Raw genomic sequence first — 17,528 nt, 5'->3', positions numbered from 1 at the left:
ATTTTGATCTTGGGGCTAAAGGAATCGAGGGATATGGGGGGGAAGGCGGGATCAGGGTATTGAACTTGATGGTCACCCATGATCATAATGGATGGGGGAGCAGGCTCGAAGGGCCGAATGGCCTCCGCCTGCTTCTATTTTCTAAGTTTCTATGCTTCACTGGAACATAGTCAGGCAGAGGACAAGAATGTGAGAGAAAGGTGAAGATTTATTCAGCAAGAAACCCGCACGGCGGGGAACGTGTTTGCGGACTGAGGGGGGGGGGTTCCGCCAAGCGGTCAACCCAGTTTGCGTTTGGTCTCCCCTGATGTCAAGGAGACAACGGCTGTGAGATTTTCACAGCGTCGCACTCTGAACGATGGAAAGACAGGGGAAAGGCACAGATTGTGCGCGGCGGTCGGAGAGCTCAGTCCCTATGCTACTTACTTTTCTTCTTCTTGTTTCCTCCTAACGCCATATGGAGTGCATTTAGGAACCAGGACAGAAAGTCGACAGCGTCACCTGCAACGGCAGACAAATATTCCACAGCTGCTGAAACCTTCTTGGAAATTGCTCCACATTTTGACATTAACATTTGAGCATGACTGGATTTTAAAGCTAATTTAAAATAACTTCCTGATATATGCTGTGATTGATTGTTCTGTGATTCTGCATGAAAACGCTCTGCAACGTTTTAAAGCACTTACATACTTTGCAAGCAAAAGACCAAAGAGACCCCAAAGAGACAGGGCGAGCAGTTCGAGAAGGGTTTGCTAGTGTATATGCTGTTGTCAAATGCAGGAAACACATCAGCCAATTTGCGAACAGCAAGCTCCCACCAATGTCGATGTGATAGTGACCAGATCATTGGTTTTTCTTTAAGATACATTGATGGGACAGGGTACCAGGGAACTCCCTGTTCTCCGAAATGATGCCTCGGGATCTTTTCTTTATAAATTTAGTGTACCCAATTAATTTTTTTCCAATTAAGGGGCAATTTAGTGTGGCCAATCCACCTACCATGCACATCTTTGGGTTGTGGGGGTGAAACCTACGCAAACACGGGGAGAATGTGCAAACTCCACACGGACAGTGACCCAGAGACGGGATCGAACTATGGGACCTCGGCGCCGTAAGCAGCAGTGCTAACCACTGCGCCGCCGTGCTGACCCCTGCCTCGGGATCTTTAACATACAGAGGGAAAATGGGGCTGTTTGCCATCTCATCTGAAAGATGCTCAGCGGGATTTTCCGGCAGTGCATCCACGCCCACGGGGTCCCCGACAGCGCGAGGTGACCACAATGGTATCATGTGAGAGTACCTTCAAGAAATGGGTGTTTATCAAATAGCTGCAGTGATGGCAGAGTGTGGGGGAGCTGGGTTTTGGCTTTTCCTTTCGCTGTGAGCTAAAAGCTGGCGTGTGTTTTAGTTTCTTTTTCAGAGTTAGAGCTGCATCCAGTCAAACAAGGTGTAATTTTGATCTCTCTCTGCATGTAAACAATGTCTTCAGATCAGTTGCTAATTTAAAAGTGATAACTGCTCTCAGTAGAGAATTTAAACCTGCTATCTTTGTTAAAGAAGGTATTGTCTTATGGATGTTGCTAGGAAAGATTAAGGGTTACTTATAGAGTACTGTATACTTTGGAGGGAGTATTTGAGTTGATAGTTGCTAAGATGTTTACTGTGGGTTTATAAAATGTTAACTGGATTCATAGAATAAACATTGTTTTGTTTTAAAAGTACTTTAGCTGTCTGTTGCATCACACCTGCAGAGTAGGCCCGTGTGCTCCCCATAACCACAATCTATAAAAAGTTGTGGGTCAGGTGAACTCCATGATACACTTTGGGGTTCTCTAAGCCCTGGCCCATAACAATGGGAAACTCCATTGGCTAACTGCAGGAGCTGAGAATCAGTAGGGGCGCGCTGCGCCGAAAAGCGGGGTTCACGGGATGGAGAATCCCGCCCGCTATCTTTAAACAGTGGTGCGCTCTCTCAGCATGGCACCAGAAGGGTCAGTGTAGACTTTAGTGGGACTTGAAACCCGCAACCTTCTGACGTGAACCACGATTGAGATGAAACGCCTTTTGCCTCTGACGTTAATAACTTCTGGCAGGTGCTCATTCCAACCTCCCGAAGATCAGCCTCGATAACCACTGTTCCATTAACAATGACCCCCCCCCCCCCCCTCCCCCCCGCCCAATTCAGAATGACCTGCAATCCTTAAAACAAACCTTGGTCAATCGTCTGTGTGGAGGTTTACCAGCTGCTATGATACGGTTTACGTGGCCCAGTCACTCACCTTGTTTGGTAATCTGGAAACGTTTCTTGCTGCACAGGACTACCGCCTGCAGCATCTCATGCGGGGAAACGTGCGCCTTGAAGTTCCTGGGGTTCCTGAGTTTTCTCATCAACTCTCCAAACCTCTGCACCAGCAGGAACATGATGTCGCCAGGAGGCCGCTTGATGTCCTTGTAGTTTTCTTCCTCCAAGAAATAGTTCCGCAGCGGAGGCACGTTCGACAAGGCCTGAAAGGAAAGCGGAGGCAGGTGGAGGAGGCGCGTCAGCCCGGGGGGCACGCGGAAGGAGACGCATTATAGACCGTGCCTGAAGCAGGATCAGCATCATTCACAACGCAGATCTCCGTCTAACCTGGATCATTGGTTTTAGGTTTCCTTACCTGAAGCACCACATTAGCGTAGTCATTGGCCTTGATGTTGTTGAGTCCGACAATTCCTGGCAGATAGGTGGTTCCATCGTACGCCCGCGACAGCTTAGACTGCTTGTCCAGGTTTGCAATGTGTTGCTTTGTGAAGGTTGGTTTCAGCACATACTGGGAGATAAAGGACAGAGTTATTCTCCTCACTCCTCCCTCAAACACCAAACGCAGAGAAAAACACGAGGCAACAATCTCCAATAATACGGAGGGGATGGCCCTCAAGTACAGAGTTCATGATGACCATCTAATACGATGGATTCAGGGCTGTACCAAGGATGTCCTGACAATTAGCCGAGGGTGAATCTTTACTGCAAAGTTTTAACAAGATGAAATGAAATGAAATGAAAATCGCTTATTGTCACAAGTAGGTTTCAAATGAAGTTACTGTGAAAAACCCCTAGTCGCCACATTCCGGCGCCTGTTCGGGGAGGCTGGTACGGGAATTGTTAATCCTCAATGTTTGTGAACCTCAGTGAAGATGGGCGGCACGGTGGCACAGCGGTTAGCTGCCTCATAGCTCCAGGGACCCGGGTTCAATTCCCGCACTGTCTGTGCGGAGTCTGCATGTTCTCCCGTGTCTGGGTGGGTTCCCTCCGGGTGCTCCGGTTTCCTCCCACAGTCCAAAGATGTGCAGGTTAGGTTACGGGGATGGGCCAGGGAGCGGAGCTGGGTAGGGGGCTCCTTCGGAGAGTCGGGACATAATCAATGGGCCGAATGGCCTCCTCCTGCACTGCCGGGATTCCATGATTCTAAGATACTCCCCCCCAAAAAACTGAGCAGATATTTCTTGGGAAAAGAACAAACTTACATTTCACACCGGATTCATTCTGTCAAAATTCACCCTCCAGGCTCGAATGGGTGCACTTTCAATCGATATTCAGGGCCAAAAATATCTCAGCAGGAATCAAACGTTTTCAGAGCAAGAGGGTAAATAAAGCTACTTCCACGGGTGCCGAAGTCTCGAGCCAAACGCTTACCGTGATGTCCTCGAGTGAGGAGTCAATGATTTCGTAATTGTCCGGTAGGCAGTAAAACTTCAGCGTATGTAGATTCAGAAAGACGTGATGTCCGACCTGAACACTGTGTATGTTGGCGTAGGACTTCAGGCCTCGTCCTATAGGGACACAAAACGTTCACAGTCAAAGCTACGCCCGCAGCAATCGTTCCTGCAGCAGAAGATGGTAGGCTCTTTGCAGGGTGCGGTCCGATAGTTACCAGCCTCATCCAGGGAGCCAGGCTTTATCTGCGAGGCCGGAAGTCAAGTGTCAAACGATAATACTAAATCCTTTGGAGAACTTGGGACAACAGCAGCAGACACCTCAAAACACTGGAGAAGTCCCAGCTGAGCCCTCGCAAGGTCCTCCAAATCCACTGGCAACGACAGCTTCCTCTCCCAAGCCAACGTGCCCAGCCTCCAGGCGCTCAAAACCATGTTGCACTGAGCAGGACATGTTGCCCACATTAGCCTGATACCAGACTCCCGGAGTGACTGCTGTACTCAGAACTCAGTCGTGGAGGGAGACTCGCAGGAGGGGAAAGTGGAAATGCTTTAGGGACGGCCTGCAGGTATCCGTGAAGACATCAAACACCAACGCCGATTCATGGGAGTCGCTGGCTTGTGACCGCCGTTCATTCGGGAAGGCGGAGAGATTTGGTCGGGAACGTGCGGAGAGATTTGGTCGGGAATGTGCGGAGAGCACAAACCTAACCAATCTACCAAACTCTTCGAGCATCACCTGCCTCCCCAAGTGGCAGAGGCTGCAGATCGCGCACTGGGCATTTCGGAAGCCATCAAACCGGGGCGGAAGCGAGTCGTCCTTGATCCCAAGAGGGATCGCTGGCAGTAAATGAAATTGAATCATAGAACATCTTGGGAAACCATCAAAGGTTCGGAGTAACCTTACCTTGGAAGTATTTGCCACACACCAGGCAAGCGTAGGCGTTGATGTGGGATAGAGAGACTGAGCACAGCTTTTCAAAGTCAAAATCCAGCACGCTCCTGTTCACAGAAGGACAAGAAAGGTCCATCAATGCCCTCATAAAAACAGAAACAGCTCCCTCTCTCCCAAAGAGTCGCACACACACATCAAGGAAACAGCATAAAGCTCAAGTTACTGCACTGTCCCACCGCTGTCTCAGAGTCTCATTAACTTTAACATAGACGCACTGTTACAAATCGGGGGAAATTCAGTTTAGAAAAACAAAGAAAAGCCTGGTATTTATAGCCTAGGGCAGTATGAGATGTGAATTCGCCTATCAGTGGAAAACAAGTATTTTACAAATGTGACTAGAGCAACAATGGGGGCTAGAGAGGAGTAACATCAAAGTGGAGAGAGAAGCAAATGGACATGTACCTGCCAAAAGCCAATGCCACAGGGTGAGTAACATCAAATGGAAAGAAATAGTATAACTGTAGAACTAACTAAAGAAAAAGAGAGAGAGCGAGGGAAAGAGCACACAAGAGAGAGCGCACAAGAGAGCGCACGAGAGAGTGCACAAGAGGGAGAGCGCGCACAAGTGAGAGAGCGCACAAGAGAGAGAGCGCACGAGAGAGAGCGCACAAGAGAGAGAGCGCACGAGAGAGAGCGCACGAGAGAGAGCGCACGAGAGAGAGCGCACGAGAGAGAGCGCACGAGAGAGAGCGCACGAGAGAGAGCGCACGAGAGAGAGCGCACGAGAGAGAGCGCACGAGAGAGAGCGGACGAGAGAGAGCGGACGAGAGAGAGCGCACGAGAGAGAGCGCACGAGAGAGAGCGCACGAGAGAGAGCGCACGAGAGAGACAGAGCGAGAGCGCACACGAGAGAGAGCGCACACGAGAGAGAGCGCACACGAGAGAGAGCGCACACGAGAGAGAGCGCACACGAGAGAGAGCGCACACGAGAGAGAGCGCACACGAGAGAGAGCGCACACGAGAGAGAGCGCACAAGAGAGAGAGGGCGCGCAAGAGAGAGAGGGCGCGCAAGAGAGAGAGGGCGCGCAAGAGAGAGAGGGCGCGCAAGAGAGAGAGGGCGCGCAAGAGAGAGAGGGCGCGCAAGAGAGAGAGGGCGCGCAAGAGAGAGAGGGCGCGCAAGAGAGAGAGGGCGCGCAAGAGAGAGAGGGCGCGCAAGAGAGAGGGCGCGCAAGAGAGAGAGGGCGCGCAAGAGAGAGAGGGCGCGCAAGAGAGAGAGGGCGCGCAAGAGAGAGAGGGCGCGCAAGAGAGAGAGGGCGCGCAAGAGAGAGAGGGCGCGCAAGAGAGAGAGGGCGCGCAAGAGAGAGAGGGCGCGCAAGAGAGAGAGGGCGCGCAAGAGAGAGAGGGCGCGCAAGAGAGAGAGGGCGCGCAAGAGAGAGAGGGCGCGCAAGAGAGAGAGGGCGCGCAAGAGAGAGAGGGCGCGCAAGAGAGAGAGGGCGCGCAAGAGAGAGAGAGAGAGAGCGGACAAGAGAGAGAGCACATCAGAACTGCAGCAAGTTGCAGATATGGGGTTGGATTCTCCGCCGGCGGGATGCTCTGTTTTGCCGGCAGCCCAGGGGGGTTTCCGACGGCGTGGGGGTGCCCCACAATGGGAGACCCCATTGGCCAGCCGGCAATGGAGAATTCCGACGGCGTGCCGGACCAGAAATCTGGTACGGTGGGACTGAGAAACCCACCCATAGTCTCCACCGAAAGCAACAGCCATTTTCCACCTTCGCTGAAGCTGAAGACTATTGCCCAGAAGTGGCCACCTTCACCTGGCCGTGGTAATTACTCACTGAATTTAGCTAAGAAAGTTACTTAATATTGAATGCTGTTGGGGAAAAAGAGTGTCTCAGAGTTCACGTAGTTGGGGACCACTGGATAGTTCCATGTAAAATGATGTGTGTATATCAGTATATTTAAGTGTTATGGTGTATTGTAGTCCTTGTCATGGGTTTTTGTCTTCCTTTTAAGTTAATAAATATTCTTTATTAACTGTTCACACAATGACTGGACTGGTCCTCACTGGGTGGTACACCATTCCTCACATTCATAGAATTTACAGTGCAGAAGGAGGCCATTCGGCCCATCGAGTCTGCACCAGCTCTTGGAAAGAGCACCCTACTTAAGCCCACACCTCCACCCTATCCCCGTAACCCAGTAACCGTACTTAACTTTTGGACACTAAGGGACAATTTAGCATGGGGTCGCACAGTGGTTAGCACGGTTGCTTCACAGCTCCAGGGTCCCAGATTCGATTCCCCGCTGGGTGACTGTCTGTGCAGAGTCTGCACGTTCTCCCCGTGTGTGCGTGGGTTTCCTCCGGGTGCTCCGGTTTCCTCCCACACTCCGTAGATGTGCAGGTTAGGTGGATTGGCCATGATAAATTGCCCTTAGTGTCCAATAAGGTTAAGTGGGGTTACTAGGGTTACGGGGATAGGGTGGAGGGCACTCTTTCCAAGGGCCGGTGCAGACTCGATGGGCCACACGGCCTCCTTCTGCACTGTAAATTCTATATTCTATGGCCAATCCACCTAACCTGCACATCTTAGGACCGTGACGCGGCGCCGCTCGGGGGCCATTGAAAGAGGCCCCCGCAGCGATTCTCTGCGACCGGCCGAGTTCCCGCCGAGTTCCGCCGGCATGGTTTCACCTGGCGGGAGCTCGGGCTCGCGGCCGCGCTGGCCATCCTGGTGGGGGGCGGGGTTCCTCCACGACGGACAGGCCCGCGATCATGGGCTACCTATCGGCGGGCGCGCGCGATCCGGGGGGGGGGGCTTATTTTCTTCCGCGCTGGCCCGCCATGTTGTGCGGCGGCTGGCGCGAAAACGGCCGCCGCACGCAAGCGCGGACCCACAGCCCGAAGTGCAGGGCCCCGTATCGGCAGCAGGAGCTGTGCGGCGCACATCGGAGCTGTCCCTCTTAAAACCGGAGAATCCCTCTTTGTGAAAAGAATCGGGAGTGATTCGCGCCCGTTTTCCGGCGGGAGTGGGCACATAGCCCCATTTTCGGAGAATCCCGGTCCTTGTTCCTGGGTGTAACGTGCTTGTTTTTTTTTAAAAATGTAATCCAAGACAGTCCGAGCCAACACTCACCTATTGATTGTATCTAAATAGGGGCAGTGTCTGCTTCGATCATCTTCCTCTTCCTGAGAATGAATTCTTGCAATCTTCGAGGCCGCTAGGTAGGAGGAGAAAGAAAGGACAACGGGGTGTCAGGAGATGGAAATATCAAGTGGCTCCCAAAAATCAATTCTTTTCCCGAGTGTAGTCTCTGTGGTAAACTGACAGCCTGTGAGGTCCCAGAAGCATTTGAGAGATGAGCAATGAGCTGATCTGTAATGGCAACGCTTGAGGTTCCCCTACACAGTGTCACGATTGAGGCATACTGATCACAGGACGGCACAAAATCCCAGTCCACGTTCCTATACCCACACAAACCCGCTCCTTTGCAGCGTCTGGAGAATTGCAAACCTCACGCCCTTCTACATCAGAGGTTTCAAGGGTGGCCCTTGCAATTAAAGGCCAGTCAGTTTAACATTAGTGGAAAAGTAATAATAATCTTTATTAGTGTCACAAGTAGGCTTACATTGACACTGCAATGAAGTTACTGTGAAAATCCCCTCGTCGCCACATTCCGGCGCCTGTTCGGGTACACTGAGAGAGAATTCAGAATGTCCGATTCACCTAACAAGCACGTCTTTCGGGGACCTGTGGGAGGAAACCGGAGCGACCCGGAGGAAACCCATGCAGACACGGGGGAGAACGTGCAGACTCCGCACAGACAGTGACCCAAGCCGGGAATCGAACCTGGGACCCTGGAGCTGTGAGGAAACAGTGATAACCACTGTGCCACCCACACGGTGGGAAGCTTCTCGAAACAATTATTTGGGATAGAATTAGTGGGAAAATGTGGGTTTATGAGGAAGAGCCAGCACGGATTTCGAAAGGGGGAATCGTATTTAACTAACTTGCAGTACAATTTTGTGGTAACAGAGAGGGTCGATGGGGGTAATGTTGTTGATGTGGAATATCCGGTGCGCCGGTATGAAGGAGCGGTTGCATTTCGGTGACTCCCGCGCAAGCTTTGGGCTCACCTGCCCGATTTGGGGATTTTTTAAAACGGGCTTGACCGGCAGAGCAATCAGCTGGGAATCAGGCGATGTCGAAATTGACATCGGGGTGAGATTGCAAACATCGAGCCTGAATAAGGACGCATTGAATATGGCGGGGAAGCAACCAAGGCATGATGGTGGGGCGGTAGCCAGAGAACTTGTGAAAATTTGGCAGCTAAATGAATGAATGCTTCAAGATACACGGTCAGGAATTGAAGGCTTTGGGGTGGCACGGCAGCGCAGTGGTTAGCACTGCTGCCTCACGACGCCGAGGTCCCAGGTTCGATCCCGGCTCTGGGTCACTGTCCGTGTGGAGTTTGCACATTCTCCCTGTGTCTGCGTGGGTCTCTGCCCCACAACCCAAAGATGTGCAGGGTAGGTGGATTGGCCACGCTAAATTGCCCCTTAATTGGGAAAAAATTGGGTACTCTAACTTTAAAAAAGGGAATTGAAGGCTTCATTTAATGCTACGGTGCAAGATATCTTTGGGCCCAGTTAACGAAAGCCATAGGCGCTCAGGTGGAGAAATTGAAAGGGGTGGAGGAAGCCTTATCCCAACGTGAAGACAGACGTCTTTGGAGGCTGAAATGGCAATCGTTGGGACAGGAATAAGGGCCTCAAGGCGAAGCTGGATGAATTGGAAAATAGGTCCATGAACCTGAGGCAGGTGGGTCTACCGAGGGAGTTGAGGGTTCAAGGCTGCCCGAGTACTTTGCTGCAAAGTTCTCCCAGTTGATGAACGGCGATGAGGTATAGGGGCTGGTTTAGCACACTGGGATAAAGAGCTGGCTTTTAAAGCAGACCAAGGCAGGACAGCAGCACGGTACAATTCCCGTACCAGCCTCCCCGAACAGGCGCCGGAATGTGGCGACTAGGGGCTTTTCACAGGAACTTCATTTGAAGCCTACTTGTGACAATAAGCTATTTTCATTTCTGGGTCGGAGATCGACAGGGCACAGGGCCGTGACCGAAGGAGCCATCTTGGGCGGTGATAATTCGGGTTCATAGTTTCCCGAGAAAGGGGCAGGTCCTGGACAGCTCGGAACATCAGCTGGGACGGTGATATGGGAAGGATTTACCAGGACAATGGCATGGAATGACGGGCGGCTTTCAATAAGGTGAAGATGGGCCTGTTCAATCGAGGAGTGCGATTTGGGGTCGAGCACCCAGCGAAGCTAAGGGTCACGTTTCAAAACTCCCAAGCAAGCGGAGGACTTTATCTGGGAGCGTGGTCCAGACACGGCTTGAGGGATGCGTCAGGGCTGTTATGATATTCCTGTTTTATTCTTCACCTTGTTACGAGTTGAGTTGCGTTCATGGTGGAGGTGTTTGGATGGGATTGTTTCCACTACTCTGTTTTCTTTTTAAGATTATCAATCTTTACGGATGGGGAATAGGGGAGTCTTTCCTTAATCTAAAGCCTTTGGGGGCGAAAGATGATCTGGGTGAGAGACGAGCTTGGGGCAGAAGGTGCTGGATAAGGAATAGGTAGGACCTGGGGTGGGGTGGTCACCTTACTAGCACTAGAAAGTAAGCGAGTTAACGGAAGTCAAGTGGGGGATAGGGCTGCGACTTATCGAGATATATTGGTCTGTTATTGGTCTATAGCTGTACGAGCTAGATGGGTCTGGAAGGGGAGGTGATTCGAAGAGACGACAGGCTATCTGTTGATAGGGGTGGGAACCAAGGTGACATTCCTTCAGGAGACCCACATGCGCTAGCACGTCTTCGGAAGGCTTGGGTGAGTCAGGTTTTCCACTCGGGAAAGAGAGAGAGGAGAGACAGACAGGGGAGAGAGAGAGAGGGGGAGGGAGATGGGCAGACAGAGGGGGGAGAGAGAGAGACAGAGGGAGAGAGAGAGACAGACTGACTGGGGAGAGAGGGAAAGAGAGAGAGGGAAAGAGAGAGGGAGAGGGAGATGGGCAGACAGAGGGGGGGGGGGGGAAGAGAGCGAGAGAGACAGAGGGAGAGAGACAGACAGAGAGAGAGAGAGAGACAGACTGACGGGGAGAGAGAGGGGAAGAGAGAGAGGGAAAGAGAGAGGGAGATGGGCAGACAGAGGGAGGAGCGAGAGAGAGACAAAGGGAGAGGGAGAGAGACAGACAGAGGGAGAGAGAGAGGGAGACAGAGGGAGAGACAGAGGGAGACAAAGGGAGAGGGAGAGAGACAGACAGAGAGAGAGGAGAGACAGAGGGAGAGAGACAGATAGAGGGAGAGACAGACAGACAGAGAGAGAGAGGGATAGAGAGAGGGAGAGGGAGATCAGACACCCGAGGGGAAAAAAAGAGTTCTCCTTCTTCACCTCAGTACACAATATTTTTTCCAGGACTGACTATTTTGTTATAAACCGAGTGCCAATGACAGAGGTGAAGAAATCTGAGTACTCGCCGGTGGTCATTTCTGACCATGCCCCACATTGGGGGGGGGCCTAGAGTTGGGGGTAGGCAGGGGTATTTGAAAGGGGTGGCGGCGGCTGGATGTGGCTCTGCCACAGACGTTGGGTTCTGTGCAATGATCTCAGGATTCATCCAGGATTATATTTTGCACAATGACAATGGGGAGGTCTATGGGAAGAGCAATTAGGTGAGAAATTATATCTCTCAAGGCCCACGTAGAGCTAGAGGCAAGGAGGGAGTAGGAAAAGCTAGTCCACAAGGTTATAGAGATAGATCACAAGTATGCGAAAGTCCATCCCCAGAACAGTTAGGGACGAGGAAAAAGCTACAAATGCAGTTTAATCTGATCACGACAGAGAGGGGGCTGTACGACAGCTGAAGTGAGCGACAAATATGGGGAGAAATCAAAGTCGGTTCCTGGCATATCAGCTGAGGAATAAGAAGATTGAGAGGGAGATTGCCCAGATTAGGACACGGGGTGGGGGAGATGGTCTCGGATCAGAAGGTAAATGAGGTTTTTCAGACCGTTGACCAAAATGTATACTTGTCGGATCCTCCATGGAATGGGAATGATAGGGTGCGATTTCTGGATCAGTTGGAGTCTCCCAATGTGCAGGCGGATTATGATGGACCTTGAAGCTCCGCTGGAGTTGGATGAGATCAAACAAGCGCTGAAATTGATGCAACGTGGAAGGCACCGGGACCCAACAGGAATTCTATAAAAGATTCATCGACCTATCAGCCCCACTATTGTTAGGGATATTCAGGGATTCCTTAGAGAGAGGTGTTTTGCCACAGGCACTGAGGCGGGCTTCTATTTCCCTGCTCTTGAAAAAAGATAAGGACCCCTGAGACTGTGGGGTGTATCGACCGATCGCCATTAAATGTGGACACGAAGCTGTTAGCTAAGGTGTTGGCATTAATACTGGAAACATATCTGGCAGATATGTTGGGGAAAGACTACATGGGTTTTGTTATGAGGCGGAGGTCGACAGGGAATGTGAGACGATTCAATGCGATGCTTGCTCCGGGGGAGGGTCGAGTCCCGGAGATCATAATCTCGCTTGATGCGGAGAAGGCGTGCCACCCCATTTGCCAGTGTTTGCACGAACAAAGGGACCTGCACCCCTTTTCGTCTGTACTGGGGTACCAGGGAGGGATGTCCGATGGCCCCGTTGCTGCTTGCACTAGCAATAGAGCCACTAGCCTTGGCCCTGAGGACTTCGAATGCATGGGGAGGAATAGTTAGAGGAGGAGCTGTACGTCGACAACTTACTAATATCTGTGAGGAATCCAGAGATGTCAATAGGAAACATTATAGGAATCTTACAGCGGTTTGGGGCCTCTCTGGCTCTAAGATAAATATGGGAAAGAGTAAGTTCTTTGCGAGTGGGGTGGCGAAGCAGAGAGGGGGACTTAGGGATGTGCCGTTCCGGCTAGCTGCAAGTCATTTTTGGTATCTGGGTGTCCAGATAGCAAGAGACTGGGGGAAACTCCAGAGGTTGAATTATACGAATCTGATGGCAAATGGCAAAGCAGAGTTGCAAAAATTTATAAATTAATACATTTATTTTTATTCCAGTGCCTTCCGATATTCTTGCCCAAAGCTTTTGTCAGAGAGATCGACCTACTCTGGGCGGGTAAGAGCCTGAGGATCAGGAGGACGGTGCTCCAGAGGGAGAGACAATTGAGGGGTTGGGTCTTGTCGAGCTTTCGATACTATTATTGGGCGGCTAATGCCGAAAAGGTGCGAGAGTGGGTCGGAGATTCGGATGAGCTTTGGGTCCAGGTTGGAAGCAGAGTTTGTGAGGGGAGCAAGCCGAACAGTGCTGGTTTCAGCCTCGTTACCGATACTGAAGAAACATTTGTCAAACTCGGTAGAAGGAGCCATGTTAAAAATTTGGAGGCAAGACCGCCATCATTTTCACTTGAGGGCTGCCTCGAGGCTGACCCCCCATCTGTTTGAATCAGTTATTCGAAACTGCTGGGGCGGATGTGAAATTTAGGGAACGGAATGGTTTAGAGAAAGTGGGAGAGTTATTTTTAGAAGATCGGTTGGCTGCTTAGAGGAACTGAAAGAATAATCTGGGCTCACGGACGCTGATGGCTTCAGGTTTCTCCAGGTGTTCATAGAATTTACAGTGCAGAAGGAGGCCATTCAGCCCATCGAGTCTGCACCGGCCCTTGGAAAGGGTGCTCTATCTAAGCCCCCACCCCACCCTATCCCCGTAACTCAGTAACCCCATCTAAACTTCTTGGACACGAAGGGCAATTGATCATGGCCAATCCACCCAACCTGCACATCTTTGGACTGTGGCAGGAAACCGGAGCACCCGGAGGAAACCCACGCAGACATGGGGAGAACGTGCAGACTCCACACAGACAGTGACCCAAGCCGGAATCGAACCTGGGACCCTGGAGCTGTGAAGCAATGTGCTCACCACTATGCTACCGTGCCGCCAATGTTCATCTGGATCTAAAAGTACTTTCCAACCTTACCGATGAAGGAGCCTTCTACCTTACCCGAGAGGCTCTTATCCTGCTGTGGTTCGGAGGTGGCCAACATGTCGGGTGTATACCGGCGGATAATAGGGGCTCTGTTGAGGGCATGAAGACAAAGTGGATGGAGAAGCTGGGACCGATCTTGGAGGAGGTTTGGAGTGAGGCGCTGAGGAGAATGAACCCGACATCACCTTTGCCTCACTAATGGCAAGGTGGCACATCGTCATGGGCTGGAGGTCGTCTACGCCGCCAAGCACCTGGGTGTTTTCTAACACCTGGACAAGATGAACTTTGCCGTGAGAGGGTCAGTGGAAGGATTTTATCGCAGACGATGACCGTTTCAATTGTCCTTTAAAAAGCTGGTCGCGTTAGGAGTGGGGGCATAAGGTGGGTAGGGGGGATTTAGTAACTAAGTTCTACTGTTGTAAGGGGAAATGGAGCTCTTACTGTTTAACTGTTATACTATGTTTCTGTAGATTTTGTATTAAAATTGTTTAAAATGTTAATTAAAATATTTCCCAAACAAAAATCCTCTTGATGTGCTGTGCATGGAATTTCAGAAGACATTCGGCACAGTGCCACACAACAGACTTGTGAAAATCATTAAAGCTCGCGGAATAGAAGGGACAGCAACAACGTGGATACAAAATTGGCTGAGTTGTAGGAAGCAGAGAGTGATGGTCAATGGATATTTCTTGGGCTGGAGGAAGGTTTTTAGTGGTGTTCCCCAGGGTCAGAATTGGGACTCTTGCTTTTCCTGATATATATTAATGATCTAGATCTTGGTGTGCAGGGGACAATTTAAAACTTTGCAGCTGACACAAAACTTGTAAGTATTTAGAACAGTGTACAACTTCTAAAGGACATAGACAAGTGGGTGGAGTGGGCAGAGAGGTGGCAGATGAAGTTCAATGCGGAGAAGTGTGAGGTGATTCATGTTCGTAGGAAGAACATGGAAAGACAATATTGAATAAGGGGTACATTGCTTAAAGGGCGGCTCAGTAGCACAGTGGTTAGCACTGTTGCTTCACAGCTCCAGGGTCCCAGGTTCGATTCCCGGCTTGGGTCACTGCCTGTGCGGTGTCTGCACGTTCTCCCCGTGTCTGCGTGGGTTTCCTCCGGGCGCTCCGGTTTCCTCCCACAAGTCCCCGAAAGACGCGCTTGTTCGGTGAATTGGACATTCTGAATTCTCCCTCTGTGACCCGAACAGGCGCCGGAATGTGGCGACGAGGGGATTTTCACAGTAACTTCATTGCAGTGTTAATGTCAGCCTACTTGTGACAATAAAGATTATTATTATTAAGAAGTGTGACCTGGGTGTATATGTACATTCATCATTGAAGATGGCAGTACAGATGGAGAGCGCAGTGAATAAAGAGTATAGTATTCTGGGCCTTATCAATAGGGGTACAGAGTACGAGAGCGAGGAGGTTATGCTGAACTTATACAAGACACTAGTTCGACCTCAGCTGGAATATTGTGCACAGTTCTGGGGGCCACACTATGGGAAGGATGTGAACACTTTGGAGCGAGCGCAAAAGAGGTTCACAAGAATGGTTCAGGGATGAGAAACTTTGGTTGAGGGTAGATCGGAGAGGTTGGGCCTGTTCTCCTGGGAGAGAAGGAGGCTGAGAGGGGACTTGATCGAGATGGTCAAATTCATGAGGGGGCTGGACAGAGTAGACAGGGAGAAACCGTTCCTGCTCAGAAAAGGATTGAGAACGAGGGGGCGACAGATTTAAAGCGGTTTGCAAAAGAAGCAAATGTGATGTGAAAAAATTATTTACCGAGCGAGTGGTTTGGGTCTGGAATGCACAGGCTGGGATTATCATAGAATTTACAGTGCAGAAGGAGGCCATTCGGCCCATCGAGTCTGCACCGGCTCTTGGAAAGAGCATCCTACCCAAGGTCACACCTCCACCCTATCCCCATAACCCAGTAACCCCACCCAACACGAAGGGCAATTTTGGACACTCAGGGCAATTTAGCACGGCCAATCCACCTAACCTGCACATCTTTGGACTGTGGGAGGAAACCGGAGCACCCGGAGGAAACCCACGCACACACGGGGAGGACGTGCAGACTCCGCACAGACAGTGACCCAGCGGGGAATCGAACCTGGGACCCTGGAGCTGTGAAGTCACAGTGCTAACCACTGTGCTACCGTGCTGCCCATTGTAGTGGAGGCAGCTTCAATCAAGGCGTTCCAGAGAGTATTGGATGATAATTTGAACAAAAACAATCTACAGGGGTACTAAATCAGCATGCCTATTGAGACAGCAGGTGCAGACGTGATGGGCCAAATGGCCTCCTTCTGCACCATGACCATTGAGTCAGACGGGCCTACTGCGGCTGCGCGAACCTACCGCCGGGGAGCTGAGAGTCACTGCGGCTGCGCGGAACAACCGCCAGGGAGCCGGGAGTCCGTGGTTGCGCGGACGAACGGCCGGGAGCCGAGTCACTACGGCTGCGCGGACCAACCGCCCGGGAGTCACCGCGGCTGCGCGGACCAACCGCCCGGGAGTCGGGAGTCACTGCGGCTGCGCACGGCTAGGCCGCGCGGTGAGCCTCCCCCCTTGGAGAACATTCTGGAGAAAAGTCCGGGGCCCGGCTGCCGCAGCGCCGACGAACCCCCCCCCTCCACCGCCTTCCCCGCACTGTCGCTTCCTCTCCCCTCCCCCCCCCACTCGTGTGCAGCCCGGTGCAGGTACCTAGCTCCAGCTCGGCCTCGTCCCCGCTTTCCGCCGCCTCCAGCTGCCGCTTCACCGCCGCCATCACCAACCGTCCCGGCCACTGGCTGGCCGACCAGCCGCTTCCCCGGCGGTATTGCGCAGGCGCAGCGTGCAATCCCCTCAATGCTGACAGGATCACACAAACCTGTCTCCATAAATATCACCCTGACTGCAATCCCCTCAATGCTGACAGGATCACACAAACCTGTCTCCATAAATATACCCTGACTGCAATCCCCTCAATGCTGACAGGATCACACAAACCTCTCTCCATAAACATACCCTGACTGCAATCCCCTCAATGCTGACAGGATCACACAAACCTGTCTCCATAAATATACCCTGACTGCAATCCCCTCAATGCTGACAGGATCACACAAACCTCTCTCCATAAACATACCCTGACTGCAATCCCCTCAATGCTGACAGGATCACACAAACCTGTCTCCATAAATATCACCCTGACTGCAATCCCCTCAATACTGTCAGGGTCACACAAACCTGTCTCCATAAACATAGCCTGACTGCAATCCCCTCAATGCTGACAGGATCACACAAACCTGTCTCCATAAACATACCCTGACTGCAATCCCCTCAATGCTGACAGGATCACACAAACCTGTCTCCATAAATATCACCCTGACTGCAATCCCCTCAATGCTGTCAGGATCACACAAACCTGTCTCCATCAATATCACCCTGACTGCAATCCCCTCAATGCTGACAGGATCACACAAACCTGTCTCCATAAATATACCCTGACTGCAATCCCCTCAATGCTGACAGGATCACACAAACCTGTCTCCATCAATATCACCCTGACTGCAATCCCCTCAATGCTGTCAGGATCACACAAACCTGTCTCCATCAATATACCCTGACTGCAATCCCCTCAATGCTGACAGGATCACACAAACCTGTCTCCATAAATATACCCTGACTGCAATCCCCTCAATGCTGACAGGATCACACAGCCCTGTCTCCATAAATATACCCTGACTGCAATCCCCTCAATGCTGACAGGATCACACAAACCTGTCTCCATAAATATACCCTGACTGCAATCCCCTCAATGCTGACAGGATCACACAAACCTGTCTCCATCAATATACCCTGACTGCAATCCCCTCAATGCTGTCAGGATCACACAAACCTGT

General features: G+C 51.4%; 1 protein-coding gene across 1 annotated transcript in view; it reads right to left on the bottom strand.

Annotated features, from left to right (window-relative positions):
• The window catches only part of usp39 (ubiquitin specific peptidase 39), a 42,970-nt gene extending 26,508 nt beyond the window's left edge, over positions 1 to 16,462 (bottom strand). Inside the window, exons 1-7 of the mRNA XM_072486051.1 lie at positions 16,355 to 16,462; positions 7,723 to 7,811; positions 4,601 to 4,695; positions 3,674 to 3,810; positions 2,658 to 2,810; positions 2,280 to 2,505; positions 427 to 501 (exon numbers count right to left, since the gene is read on the bottom strand). Of these exons, the coding sequence (XP_072342152.1) occupies positions 427 to 501; positions 2,280 to 2,505; positions 2,658 to 2,810; positions 3,674 to 3,810; positions 4,601 to 4,695; positions 7,723 to 7,811; positions 16,355 to 16,414 (835 nt within the window). The 5' untranslated portion in view covers positions 16,415 to 16,462. The remainder of the gene's footprint in view (positions 1 to 426; positions 502 to 2,279; positions 2,506 to 2,657; positions 2,811 to 3,673; positions 3,811 to 4,600; positions 4,696 to 7,722; positions 7,812 to 16,354) is intronic.
• Positions 16,463 to 17,528: the final 1,066 nt, after the last annotated feature.

The sequence above is a fragment of the Scyliorhinus torazame genome, chromosome 20 (genome assembly GCF_047496885.1).
Source record: "Scyliorhinus torazame isolate Kashiwa2021f chromosome 20, sScyTor2.1, whole genome shotgun sequence".
Classification (NCBI taxonomy): domain Eukaryota; kingdom Metazoa; phylum Chordata; class Chondrichthyes; order Carcharhiniformes; family Scyliorhinidae; genus Scyliorhinus; species Scyliorhinus torazame.
This window is presented reverse-complemented; position numbering and strand designations above follow the sequence as displayed.